This window comes from Rhizophagus irregularis, chromosome 10, assembly GCF_026210795.1.
Source record: "Rhizophagus irregularis chromosome 10, complete sequence".
Lineage (NCBI taxonomy): Eukaryota > Fungi > Glomeromycota > Glomeromycetes > Glomerales > Glomeraceae > Rhizophagus > Rhizophagus irregularis.
Genome location: NC_089438.1, coordinates 2,035,565 through 2,050,110, shown reverse-complemented (window position 1 = coordinate 2,050,110; position 14,546 = coordinate 2,035,565). Strand labels below are relative to the sequence as shown.

At 26.1% G+C, this 14,546-nt stretch overlaps 3 protein-coding genes across 4 annotated transcripts; 2 read left to right on the top strand and 1 right to left on the bottom strand.

The window, feature by feature from the left end:
- The first annotated feature begins 354 nt into the window (after nt 1–354).
- Nucleotides 355–2,736, top strand: OCT59_001965 (uncharacterized protein). 2 transcript variants are annotated; one of them, XM_025316060.2, is made up of 11 exons: nt 355–441; nt 516–569; nt 663–757; nt 874–1,019; nt 1,100–1,266; nt 1,368–1,491; nt 1,683–1,725; nt 1,876–1,947; nt 2,046–2,055; nt 2,239–2,344; nt 2,433–2,736. In XM_025316060.2, exons 1-11 carry the CDS (start codon nt 364–366, stop codon nt 2,618–2,620), a joined length of 1,083 nt encoding a protein of 360 aa, XP_025181435.1. In that variant the 5' UTR covers nt 355–363; the 3' UTR covers nt 2,621–2,736. The 2 variants fall into 2 exon arrangements, with proteins under 2 accessions (XP_025181435.1, XP_065995364.1); XM_066144177.1 differs by lacking the exon at nt 2,046–2,055.
- A 52-nt stretch (nt 2,737–2,788) lies between these two features.
- OCT59_001964 (uncharacterized protein) lies at nt 2,789–8,021 on the bottom strand. The gene is made up of 6 exons (XM_066144176.1): nt 7,045–8,021; nt 4,697–6,702; nt 4,396–4,614; nt 4,169–4,306; nt 3,847–4,086; nt 2,789–3,762 (listed from the first exon to the last, which is right to left on the bottom strand). The coding sequence occupies exons 1-6, from the start codon at nt 7,541–7,543 to the stop codon at nt 3,238–3,240; spliced, it is 3,627 nt and encodes a 1,208-aa protein (XP_065995363.1). The 5' UTR covers nt 7,544–8,021; the 3' UTR covers nt 2,789–3,237.
- Nucleotides 8,022–10,607: 2,586 nt separating this feature from the next.
- On the top strand, nt 10,608–12,952 carry OCT59_001963 (uncharacterized protein; the record flags this gene model as incomplete). Its single annotated transcript, XM_025316062.2, has 9 exons — nt 10,608–10,662; nt 10,737–11,104; nt 11,201–11,507; nt 11,583–11,904; nt 11,983–12,094; nt 12,161–12,350; nt 12,439–12,469; nt 12,583–12,626; nt 12,695–12,952. 9 exons carry the CDS (start codon nt 10,608–10,610, stop codon nt 12,763–12,765), a joined length of 1,500 nt encoding a protein of 499 aa, XP_025181438.1. The 3' UTR covers nt 12,766–12,952.
- Between the last annotated feature and the right edge of the window lie 1,594 nt (nt 12,953–14,546).

Here is a 14,546-nt window from a genome sequence, read left to right as displayed (position 1 = left end):
CTTCCCTACCGCACTTTTTGCTTTATCCCGATTAGTAAATTATTTCGATTGCATATATTGCATATGAAAAAAAGTTTATTTTTCCATAAAAATAAATATTTATATCCGAATATATAAATAACAAAGCGTGTTTATGCGATTAATGCTAAACAAGGACGAAATAAATTGCACGGTAGATCATAAAGTTTTACAATTCGCGATATAATTTCAAAAAGAAAAAAAAAAATATGTATGCATATAAATAAATGTATGTAATAAGTATTTATTACTTCATTTTACTTGATCCATTGTCCAATAAACAATATCTGATACGTAATAATAAATCGGGATTAACATTTATCTATTTTTTTTTTGTCTATAATAATGGACTCGGTCATTGGTGAAAGTGAGGTTCAACAATATGCTAACCCTGTATTAGAAAGTGCTTATTTCATTAGTAAGGTACTTTTTGTAACGGGTTTTATAAAAAATAAATTTAGGAACAATGAATATTTAACTCGTTGTCCTATTTTTAGAATTCAAAGGATGTCTTCATTCCTCAAGACAGTATCCAAGAAGCGGCAAATACGGTAACTCTATCAATAAATAATTTGGGATCAATTGAATCCTTTAATTTGTTCTTTAAAATTACTTGACAGAATCAACTTTTTATTTATAATCAGATCTATTCAAATATGAAAAAATTGAAATATTCTATATCAGTATGGAAACAGCACGAACTTCATCCAAAAGTTGCTAACGAAGATGCGATTAATTGGTTAATATTCTAAAATTCTTCTATTATTAAAATTAATTTCAATTATTTAATGATGTTAAATGATTGTTTGATGATGTTTGTTGATGTTTGATGATTGTCTGATGTTTGATTTATAGGATATTTCTTGTCGATTTGTTAAATTTTTCTTTTTGGTCAGATTTAGAAAAGGAAAAAGGTTCAAATATTCAAGAAAGATTTTCTATATATCATAAGGATAAAATATATACAGGATACTGGTCCTTATGTGCAGCAATTAATAGAGGTATTCCAAATATATAATGTGTATATATATTAGTAAATACTGCATATGTATATAACACTTATCTGTATTAAATAATTTAGCGATTGATGAAGGGATTCAAATTACCAATCCATCCGTTTATGCTTCATCGGAAAATTTAAGTGATGATAAAATCAAATATATTTTTCGTTCTCATACAAGTGAAGGAATACCTTTACTACAAGAACGTATTAATTGTATGAGAGAAGCCGGTAAAATTTTGGTAGAGGTAATTTTTATGAACTTTATTTTTTTCGAAATTTTAATATTTTTAACTTTTGAACCATTTTTTCGAATTTTAATGCATTTTTTTTTTCGTTATTCTAAAAGAAATTCGATGGTAGTTTTATTAATTGTATTAAACAGTCAAATAATTCTGCTATGAAATTATTAAAAATTATTACCGATAATTTTGAATGTTTTCGTGATGAATGTGAATTTCTTGGAAGGAAAGGTAATTAATTAACGTGTATATATATACATATATATATATATATATATGTATTTTTATATTTATTATTATTATTTAATTATTTATTTTATTTTATTTAATTTAATTTAATTTTATTTATTTTTATGTTAATTCAATTCTTAATTTTAAAATAATTTTTAAATTAAAATTTTTATATTGCTTTTCTTTTTTAGTTCAATTATATAAACGAGCTCAAATATTAATTGCTGATATATGGTAAACAATTTTAAATTTACATTTTTTAATTTAAATTAACAATATAAAAATATAAATTACTTTTTTTTCTCTTTTAATTTATTTATTTTAAATATTTTAATTTTTTTAAAATATTAAAATATTTTTAATATTTTTTAATTTAAAAAAAAGGGCATGTTTTGAAGGACATAATTATGGTTCTTTTAATGATATTGATGATATCACAATGTTTGCAGATTATAGGTACAAATATATTATTTAAAATACTCATTTTTCTATACTTTTATGGAATTATGCATTAACTTTAAAATTTAAATACCTATTTTATTATTTTTTTTTAGGGTTCCACAGGTAAAATGATTATTTTTATTTTATTTATCTATTTATTTATATTTAGTACTAATAATAATACATATTTTTTTTATATACATACATACCATACACACATATATATATACACATACATACAATATATATTTATACATACATACATACATATATATATTTTTAAAATATGTATTTTTAAATTTTTAGGCACTTTTTCATTTAGGTGCTTTATCATATTCACAAAACTTACATAATATATTAAATTCATTCACATTATTACCAAATGGATCACAATTGGAAATTGAAATCAGAGGTAAGTAATACAAAAATAAAATTGTCAATTTTAAAAAAAATTTTAAAATTAATGACATGTTTAAATTTTATATTATTATAAAAAAAAGGATGCTCAATTTGGTCTGTTGAATTAATAAAAAGATTAATTCAACAAAAAATTAAACAAGATAATACTTTAGATTTAATTCCGAATAGCAATGCTATTATATTAGATTTTTATATTTGGGATTTCGCCAATGAAAATAAACTTAATTTTAAAGTTGATATTCATAGAACGAGAAGTATTTTCTATTAAAAATTAAAATTAATATTAATATTATTGAATTTTTTTTTTATACAATTTTTTTTTTACACATCCGATTATTTTTATTATTATTATTTTTTTTTTTAATTTATTATTTACAATAAAAAATAAGTATTTTTTTTTTTTATAAATGTAATCCCGAAATAATTATTTTTAAAAAATTTTTTTTATATGAAACAATATATATTCAAATAAATAAAAAAAAAATCTTTTTACTTTAACTATTTTTCCTACTTGATTATTTTAAAATAAACTTTTTTTTTTTTTTTGTTGCATCTCTCTATTAAGTAATAATAATTATACAAACAAATAAAAAGAAAATTTACAACTTTTGTTTATTTGTTGTATGCAAAAAAATGAAATTTTTTTTTTTAGTAACTATAAAAAAACGGTAAAAAAAATATATATATATAACCAAAAAAATATACAATATCGACGAATTTTTTTTATTTTAAACTTATTCGTCAACAAAAGAAAAAAAATACTAAAACAAAAAAAGAAAACTACGGGAAAATGTATGTATGTAAATGCAATTTTTTTTTTTTGAATTTCCATTATTATTTTTTTAAATTTTATTTACCTAATTAATAATCAAAAATTAATCACACTCATTCCTCATCCTTTTGTCCTTGTAAATATATTTCCATCTCTCTAGCATATCTTGCTTTATCATCAGAAGCTTGCTTCTCCCATTTTGCTCGTTCTTCAGGGGTTAAATTCTTCCAATGGCTTGCAATAATTTTACTGATAGGCCCAACCGTGCTTCCAGGATTTTGTTCTGCAACGTGTGGTCTCATTTCTAATGCATAGAACAAAAATCCTGACATTGGATGTTTTGGCGCAGTTGGATGTCGATTTCGCTTTTTCTTACGTCCTCGAGGATCTTTAGCTGGAGATCCTGCTGGTGGAGCATCGGTATGATTACTATGCGAAGTTCCACGTGGATGTTCACCGCCATCATCTGATTCTTCACTTTGATCAACTTGTCCGAAATTACGTTTCTTAGAATAACTATGATGACCTGCTGCCGCGAGTTCAGCTTTTGATCGACGTGTATATACAAAATCTGGATTTGATTCGTGGAATTCACTTTTCAAATTTCTAGCTTTTTCAAGATAAACCTCTCTTTGTTCCTATAAAATTGTAAAAAGACAAAGGTAAATAAATATCTTGTAAAAAAAATTATTAAATACGTATATAACTCTAGTATAACTTACTTCAGACATTCCACGCCAATTTTCACCAATTGTTTTTGAAATTTCAGCCACAGTCATATTAGGATTCGTTTCCAACACTCTTGGACGCATTTCTTTATTAAAGATCAAGAATGCATTCATTGGTCTCTTTAATTTACGGTCTTTTCTGCTATTAATTGCAGTCTGTGCTGGAGTTACAGAAGGAGTTACAACCGATTGTTGTGCAGGTCTTGGTGGATTTGATGGTGCCGGTTGTTGTGGCTATTGTTGAGATGGAAATTAAATTTAAATATCATTAGTAAAAAAATTTTTTTTTTAAAAAAAACTTTTAAATAATACATACCTGTTGTTGTCTATTCATATTAGGTGAATTTCGTTGATTATTTGTATTTGGCGTCGATGAAGATGCATTATTATTGGAAGATGGGAACGTATTATTGTTATTATTACGTTGAGGTACACCATTAATTGAACCATTAGGCTATAAAAATAAATAAGAAAAAATTAGATTATATAATAATATAATAGGCATAATACAAATGATTAATGGGCATTCTGTTGTAAACTTACCATCGAAACGTTGTTTCCAGCTTGAGGGGGAACCGCTATAGAAGAAGTACTGGGAGATTTGGTTGTTGGAGGAGTAGTCGATGATGTGGTAGAGGAAATGGAACCTTTCTTTTTTGAAGCGGCCGTGGTTCCACGACGAGTATATATAAAACCAGGATTTGTCTGTTTAAATTCCTCCTTGAGCTGTCTTGCTCTTTCATTATAATGTTCCTTTCGTTCCTAATATATTTAATAAAATGAATTGATTAATATAAATTAAAATTTATGAGTAAATAAATTATCGGATCATTTCGATACATACATTGTCCATAGTTCTCCATTCATCACCCAAAATTTTACTAACTTGAGCAGTTTGCATATTCTGGTCATTCTTTTGTAATTCAGGACGACGTTCACTCGAAAAGATAATAAAAGCGTTCATTGGTCTCTTTGGTTTATGATCTTTTTGTGGAGGTAAACCAGTAGGTGCATTAGGAGCCGCGGAATTCTTCATTTCTTGAGCGGATTGCTGTGATTGTGGTTGTGATTGCGGCTGCTGTTGCTGTTGCTGTTGTTGAACTTGCTGTTGTTGCTGCTGCTGCTGCTGTTGTTGTTGTTGTTGTTGTTGTTGTTGTTGTTGCTGCTGTTGTTGTTGCTGTTGATGCTGTTGATGATGATGTTGTTGCTGCTGCGTTATAGAATTATTCTTTTGTAAAGATGAAGCTGAAATCATTGGAGAAGATTTTTGTTTGGTTTGATTTGAAATTGAGGCCATTTGATTTTGTGGATAGGTATTTGGTTGCTGCTGTTGTTGAGGTGGTTGAGCATTACTTCTCATCATCTTATTTTGAGGAGTTTGATTAGATTTTTGTTGCATTTGTTGTTGCATTTGTATCTGTGACATGGATTGTTCAGAATGCTGTTGAGGTATCTGCTGTTGTTGATGATGATGATGCATCGTTTGTGAATGATGTAATTGTTGCATCTGCTGTTGTTGTATTGCTTGTTGTTGATGTATTGGAGTAGAATGTTGTTGTTGTTGCTTTTGTTGTTGCTGTTGTTGTTGAATCTGTGATTGATGACTTAATTGAGAAGATTGTTGATGTAACTGTTGTTGAGCCTGTTGAGCCTGTTGAGCCTGTTGAGCTTGTTGAGATTGTAAATGTTGAGGTAAAACCTGAGTACCCGGTTGTATTGAAGGTTTTACAGCAGATTTTGTTAATCTTGGGGAAGTTTTAGCATTTTGAACAGTATTAGGACTTATTACAGATCTTTGATTCATTTGATTTGGATTCATATGAGGAGAAGTATAAGGTTGAGCGTATTGATTACGAGTTTGTTGATGAGATAAATTTTGTAATTGATGTTGTTGAGGTTGAGGTTGTTGTTGATGAATTTGTTGTTGTTGTTGATGTGAATGTTGAGATTGTAAATGTTGTTGTTGAGATTGTTGATTATTAGAAGTATTATTCTGTTGAGAATAACTACCAGTATTTAAACCAACACCAACATTACTAGGAGAAATATAACTTTCATGAGCATAAGGAGATCTTAAAGTATTTGGTTGTTGCTGAGTAGCATAAGATTGTTGTTGATTAATTATATAAGCATTACTATTATACATTGATCTTCCTTGATTTGTAGCACCATAAGCAGCAGCAGCAGCAACAGAAACAGTAGGATTTGAATCATTTGTAGTAGAACGTTTAGGAGTGATAGAACTAGCAATTGAAGGAGAACCAACATTATCCGTTATACTACTAATTGAAGTATTTGGGGAAGAAGTAGGAACATTATAACGACGATTTTGTTGTTGTGATTGTTGTTGTTGTTGTTGTTGTTGTTGCTGTTGTTGTTGAACCTGTTGACGTTGATTAGTATGATGAGCTTGAGATGGATTAGTTTGAGGTTGTTGATTAGCATAACGATGAGTTAAAGTACTTCCTAAATAAGCTTGTTGATTATTTGGTGATATAGAAGATTGAGCAGAAGGAGTATTTGTAGCTAAAGAAGGGGTAGCACCCATAGTATTATCCATTGTAAGACTATCATCCAATTCAGATGCATCATCAGCTGTAACAACACTATAAGTATTTAAAGTATCAATTTGAGTACCAGGTTGATTTCTATAATTATAAGAATGTAAATCCATAGTGGACCATTGTTGTTGTTGTTGAGGATGCCTAAGTATTGAACCTGTAACATTTTGAGTTGGATTAGGTAAAGCGAGTAAATTGTTATTTTGTTGTTGTTGTGCAACAGCAGTTTGAGCAGTAGGAGAATATATTGAAGATAATGCTGCCGGTTGCTGCGGTGTATGACCTGCAGCTAAAATCAAAATCAATTGATTATAAAAAGAGCGAGATTTAAAAAAAAAAGGTTAAAAAAAGGTTTAAATTAGTAAGATGTGGTAAAATGAGTTAAAAATGGGTAAAAAATATATATATATATATATATATATACTGTATATATACATAAATATAATAATAATATATATATGAAATATATATACATACATATATATATGTATATATATATATATATGATATGATATATAATAATTAATAGAATAGAATTTTTTTTTTATTTCTGCATAGCTTAAATTAAAAAGATCGACGGATCCGTCATTATTAAATATATAAAAAATATAAATAATATATTATTACGTACCAATTGAGGATTGATGAGTTGGTTGTTGATAATGAGCCTCGGAACCTAATCTTAAAGGCATACTTGCAGATCCTTGTTGAATCCTTCGTGAACTTTGAGGTTGTTGAGCTTGAGCAGTAGCACCGAACATATTAGGATTTGCTTGAGCAGCAAAATTACCAGGATTATTAGCAGTATTTGTATTATTTGTACCATAAGTTAAACTATTCGTTAAAGAACCATTCCCTGAAGAAATTCCTGAAGCATTTATATCACCAGTTCCCCAACCAGAACCATGTTTATATTGTGAAGGGTGACCTGGAAGAGGACCAACAGCAGCTGCAGCGGCAGGATAACGCATATCAACATTTCTACTGTTATTATAATTACCGATCGTGCTGTACTGAGAACCATTATGTAAACCAGTCTGAGGAAACTGACGACTAATTTGATATGGAGGATAATTATTCCGTTGTGCACTAGGAGACTGGTGAGGTTGATTATATTGACCGTTGAACATTTCGTTATATATAATTTTTTTTTTTTATTTTAATATATATTATTGTTGTATATATATAATACAGTGGCGGGTGGATTTTTAAGTCGTTAAAATAACAATAATATATGTTGTTGTTGTTGTTGTTGTTGTTGTTGTTGTGTGTGTATATATATATTATTATATATATAAAGTGTTTCGTAATAAGAAAAATATAAGTCGTTAAGTGCGCGGCTTTTTTCTTTCCTTCTTTCGCTTTGTGTTTTTTTTTTGGGTTGTTGATTATTTTGGTGATAAGCTTTTTTTTTTTACTTTAAGTCTATTGTAAAGTTGTGTATAGAAAAAAAAAATAAAAAAAATAAATTATACTTTTTAATAACAATAATAATAAAAATATTTTTTTTTGGACTTTCTTTGGAGTACCGTTAATAAAAAAAAAAACTTGAACAGTGGTAGTTAATTTATTTCTATTTTATTTTTTTATTTTTTTTTATTTAAATATAATAAAAAAAATAAAAAAAAAAAATCTTTTTTTTTTTTTTTATTATTAATACTATTTAGAAAAAATAAAAAAAATAAAAATAAAAATACTAAAGGGTTTTATAAAATAAAAAAAAAGTAGACTTACTTTTTGGTATATATGTGTTGTGTGTGTGTATGATATATATATATATGTATATATATATATATATAATGTGTTGTATAAGTATATATATATATAACAAACAACTATATAATAATATATAATATATAATTAATAATAATAATAATAATTAAAATTATAATAAAATAATAAAATATAATTAAAATAATAAAATAAAATAAAAAAAAATTTACCGAATAACTAACAGGTAACTAAAATACGTTATGATGCACACACAAAAAAGTGTAGAATAAGTTGTAGTGTAAAATAATAATAATAATAATAATAATAATAATAAGTAAAGTAAAATAGTATTTTTTTTTTTTTTTAAAAAAAAAAAAGCGGGTGAAGGATTTTTTTTTACTGTAATGTATTGTATTTATTATAAAAAAATTTTTTTTTTTTTTTTTCTTTCTTTCTTTTAAAAAAAAAAAAATATATTTTTATTTTATTTTTATTTTATTTTTTTTTTTTTTAGGGAATGGGAAAAAAAAATACAAGTACAGTAGAAATTGGAGAAAAAGAAGTTTGAAATTGGTGTTATTATATGTGTTTGAGAATTTGAGAAAAAGGTTAAATGCGATACAATAAAAATAAATAAGGGGGTGTGAGTAATGTTACTCATTTTAACTAAAATCATACAAAGGAGGCGTTTTTTTTTATGTGAATGATGCGTTGTAACAATCAAAAATGATGATCACAACAAATTACTGATAAGTAAAGTAAAATAGCCAATTAAAAAGTAATAAATTATAGTAATTGGGCTAAGCGGTTAATACCATAATACGTAAGTAAATGTGGGATGATGCAGGAGAACAACAATAAAGCCGTTGTACTTTTCCCTTTTGGTCTCCAAAGTGCCCTAAAATTGGCAAAATAAATCTTTTTTAACATTTGAACATAAAAAAAAATCTTGTGTCGTACAACATAAAAAAGAACTTTACAATCGGGACTCCCATGTTTGTTGACTTGTTGATGGTCATGTGCCTCTTCTGGTGAGACAATCTCATTCTATAAGTTTATTATGAGAAATTTTACAGCCAACTGAGCCGCCAATTTTTTTTTTTATATTACTACTTACTGCAGTACTGCGGTTAATTAAAATTATTATAAATCATAAATCATAAATCATTAATTAAAAATGCACTTTATCAACAATGGCTAACAAAAATAATTATCATTTAAAAAAAATTGTGTGATTGTCAAAAATTGGTTTGATTAACAGATTGATTTGATGATGATTGTCCGACCACAAACATTTGATCGAAAAGAAAAAAAGAAAAAAGAAAAAAAAAAGTTAAAAAAAAAGATTTTAATTATTATTTTTTTTTTTAAGGTTGCATAATCTGATAAAATAAAGAACGAAAATAAAAAGGTATTTTTTTTTGAAAAAATTACGCCCCGAAATCTCGGTATTCACCAATATTTTTTAAGGGAAGAAAAAGAAATAAAAAAATCATTCGATTAAATTAAAAAGAATGAAGATATTCCCTGCAAGATTAGTTTGTGTTTCCATTGCGTCAAATTAACTACGTAAGCAATAAAATACTGCAAACCTCCGAGGACATAAAGTCATTAAAGTAAAAAAAAAAAAAAGTGAAATATATATCGTAATATATTACCGTAATATATTACCGTATATTATATACATAAAATACTTTTGTAGTCAAATGAACTAACTTGTTATATATTTGTTACATTAATAAATGCATTAGTCATTCACCACTAAAATTTCATGTTGATACTTGTTATACAATGAGTGGTGAAAATACTCAGTCATTCCTTTATAACTTTGTGTGATTTTCATAAAATTTATTAGTTTCACACGTGGCTCTTTTTGTTGCTTTTTTTTTCGGTCCTCCCCGATAGAATGCTTAATGTGTTAATATTTACCATTTAAATAAAATAAAGAAAAAAAAATAAAAAATAAAAAAATAAAAAAGATATTGTTAAAAAAAAAAAGCCCCATTTTTTTTTCATTTACTTAATCAGGTTTTCATGTATTATTATTTATTATTCATCATATTATACATTACTTTGTAATATTGTGACATATTTGTACTATTATTTGTTGTATATTTTGTATATTTGTAATTTTTTTTATTGTTATGGAGATCCGATCTTAAAAAAATTTGACCAAATTTTTTTTTAACGAAAAAAAAAAAATATGCAAAAAATCATGAATGCATTTGAATTAAATTATTGCTTTGGGATCTACCTTCCAAAACAGTTCTTAATTCTCGCTTAAATAATGGTAATTGGTAAATTATGGTAAATTATTACTTTTATTAGAGATAATTCTATTTTTCAATCTTAACCACTTGGAGAAATATGTTTCTTTTAATATTATAGTCATTTACGTAATTACTATCAATTTGACTATATAAATACTGTCAATTATTTCTTTTATCATATAACTTTCTTTTTACGATTTTTTTTGTGGTCATGTCTTCTAATAATGAACAATCTATTACTTTGCCAACAGGAAAGACTATCAAAGGTATATTATATTCCCTCGTTACACTACTTCGATCGATCGATCAATTAAATTTTATTTCTCCCTCCCCTTGTTAGTAAACACGGGTTTATTCATTAATAATGAATTCGTTGATTCAATCGATGGAAAACGTTTTGAAACTATTAATCCTGCAACTGAAAAAGTTATTACTACTGTAGCTGAAGCATTGTCTAATGATGTTGATAAAGCAATCGATATTGCTACTGAAACTTATGTTAAAGTTTGGAGTAAAGTTTCTGGTTATGATCGTGGTCGTTTAATTAATAAATTGGCTGACTTGATGGAACGTGACATTGATGAACTTGCCGCCATTGAATCTTTGGATAATGGTAAACCTTTTTTGCTTACCAAAGCTGTTGATATTCAACTTTCTATTAAAACCTATAGATATTATGCTGGTTTTGCTGATAAAATTAATGGAGAGGTAAAAAATAATAATAATAATAAAAAAATGTTCATATTTTACTATTTCTTTTTTTTTTCTTCCTTTTTAAAAAAATATTAAAATATTTTAAAAAAGTTATTTCAAACTGAATCTGATAAATTCGACTTTACACAACGTGAACCTTATGGTGTTATTGGTGCTATTATTCCATGGAATTTTCCAATAATGATGCAAGCTACGAAATTGGCTCCAATTTTGGCTTGTGGAAATACTATCGTATTAAAAACTTCCGAATTTACTCCTTTATCTGCTCTTAAAGTAGCAGCTTTAATTAAAGAAGCTGGTTTTCCAAAAGGTGTTGTAAACATCTTATCAGGATATGGTCCAACTGCTGGTGCTGCTATGGCAAGTCATATGAAACTCAGAAAAATCACTTTTACCGGTAAATAATCACCTTAACGTTTGCCATAACGTGTCATAACTTGTCATAACTTGTCATAACTTGTCGATTTTTTAGGTTCCGTTCCTGTAGGTAAATCTATCCTTAAAGCTTCGGCGGAATCTAACTTGAAAAAAGTTACATTGGAATTAGGAGGGAAATCTCCGAATATTATTTTTGCCGATTCAGATATAGATGAAGCAGTTAAATGGGCTCATATGGGAATTTATTTCTCTTCCGGTCAAGTTTGTGTAGCCGGTTCACGTATATATGTACAAGATTCAGTTTATGATGAATTTTTAGAGAAATTTAAAAAGCGTGCTGAAGGTACAAAAGTTGGTGATCCTTTTAAAGAGGATACTTTTCAAGGTCCTCAAGTTTCTCAAATTCATTACAATAAGTAAGTTTGCTTTTTTAAGATTACGCTTTTTGCCGTAAGTAATAATAATACACTTACGCATGATTAATTCGTTTATAGAATTATGTCCTTTATTGAAGCTGGAAAGAAAGAAGGTGCTACTTTATTAATTGGTGGTGAAAGAGAAGGTGAAAAAGGTTATTACATTAAACCAACAATTTTCACTGATACGGTAAGTATTTAATAATGTTCTAAGTTTCTCTTCGAAAACTCTAAATAATAATTCAAATAATTATAGAATGAGAAAATGTCTATTATGCAAGAGGAAATTTTCGGTCCAGTAGCAGCGATATCGAAATTTTCTACTGTTGAAGAAGTCATTGAAAAAGCTCATTTAACTAGATATGGATTGGCCGCTGCGGTATTTACTAAAGATATTACACGTGCTCTAAAAATTTCTAAAGAATTAAATGCTGGAACTGTTTGGGGTATATAATCTTCCAATCATGTGTTTTTTATCGTAACGTAATTCTTTATTAATTCTTTTTGTATTTCCATGTATTTCCATGTATATAGTTAATTGTTATGGATTATATGAACCAAACGTGTAAGTACTTAAAAACGCGTTATTCTAATGCGTTATTCTAATGCGTTATTCTAATGCGTTATTCATTTAATGTGATATTCTTTATTCTAATGTCGTTAATTACTTAAAAATAGACCATTCGGAGGATACAGAGAGAGCGGTATAGGCAGAGAAGGCGGTAAGATATAAATAAATAAAGTAGATTTTAAATTATCAAATTAATAAAAATGATTTAACTTTTTTTAGGAGAATCTTCGTTAAATGAATATACTCAAGTAAAGAGTGTACAAGTTCATTTAGGAAAATTCATGTTTTAACGGTTACACGATTTTTGTTTAAATGTCAAATATGACATTCATTTATTGTAAAAATTTATATACTTTATAAAATAAATTTTCGCGAATTTATATAAGTATAAATTATAAATTATTCCTGATTTCATTCATGTCGATATTAAACCTTTTTAAGAATAATTACCAATTTTGTAAAAGTAAAAACATTTGAAAATCAATCCCCTCATGTTGCGTTAAATTAATTGATATATTAAATACATGTATAATCATGCAATTTATCTGTTTGTTTATTTCCCCAATTTTAATATGATTTATGAAATAAAAAGACAAGTTCGTCATAAAATAAATAAACCTTTCTAAAAGGGATACTCCCACGCTAAATAATTTTATGATAATATTATGAATTTCGGTATTTCCCGATAGAATGAAATTTAATAAAAAGCCACCCATTTCATTATCCTGATTTTTTGTATATTTATATTTATATACATTACACAACATTTATTGTCATTTATTGTGCAAATGATATTTTTTTTTTATTTCAGCCCATAATCTGCGGATCTTTAAATAAACAATGCATTTTGACGTTATGATAATCAAATGTTGGTCCGTGTTAAAAAAACAATTTAATTAGTTTTAATTTTATAAATATTTAAAATTAATTATTTTTTTTTCTCACACGTTTTAAAATTTTTTGAAATTCATTGATTTATTTTCCGATTAGTTTAATTGACTGGGAATGAATGACAAGTTGAAGATCAGTAGACGGTTGTCCCGGGATTGATTTTTTGTATTTTTTTTTTTAAAAGGAAAACATAATTGTGAATTGAAACCATGTATATATTATAGTATTCCGATTATAGAAGTGATAGTATGTTTGTTTTATTTTTTTTTTATGCAAATTTTTGATTTTTTATGCGAATTCTTGTTTATTTATTTATGCGAATTATTTTTTTATGCGAATTATTTATTTATGTAAATTATTTTTTTATGCGAATTATTTTATGTGAATTATTTATTTGCGAATTATTTTTGCGAATTATTTATTTGCGAATTATTTATTTGCGAATTATTTTTTTATGCGAATTTCTTTTAAAAAAAATTCTTGGATAATTGAAAACTTTTGTGAAACTGTTATTTATATTGATACAAATTATTGAAATTGGATTCAATAATGTGAAAATATAATACTGTACATATTACTTTTCATATTATTAATTGTCCTTAAAAGTAATAAAATTATCATTTCATTTTTTTTTAAAAAAAAAAAGAAATTGATTTTTCTTCAAAATAAAAAAAAAAGTATGTTTGTCAAAACATATATATTTTAACAGGATTTTGGCCAAACAACTGATGCTTTTACTTGATAAAAATATAAATAATATACATTGGATTTTAACCAATTGGTATCTTTTCTCTATACGGCTATACCGTAAAGTAGAATTACTACAGTAAAATCAGTAAAAATCTAATTTATTATATTAAGAAGAAAAGTATCACGTACAGTATTACACTAGAGAATATCACTGAAACACTGTATGTACGACTGTATGTACGTTTAAGGATCAAATATCACAGTGATAAAAGTTGATGATCTATATAAAGATACATTTAATAAAATAATTTATAGATTAATACAATTTGTGATGGATTAAAAAAAAAAAAGCATATTTAATATATTTAATGAATAATTTATAGATTAATACAATTTGTAATGGATTAAAACTTTTAAAACATGAAAAAAAAATGTATATTGATATAATGATATTTAATATATTTTAATAATATATTGAAAAAAAGTAATC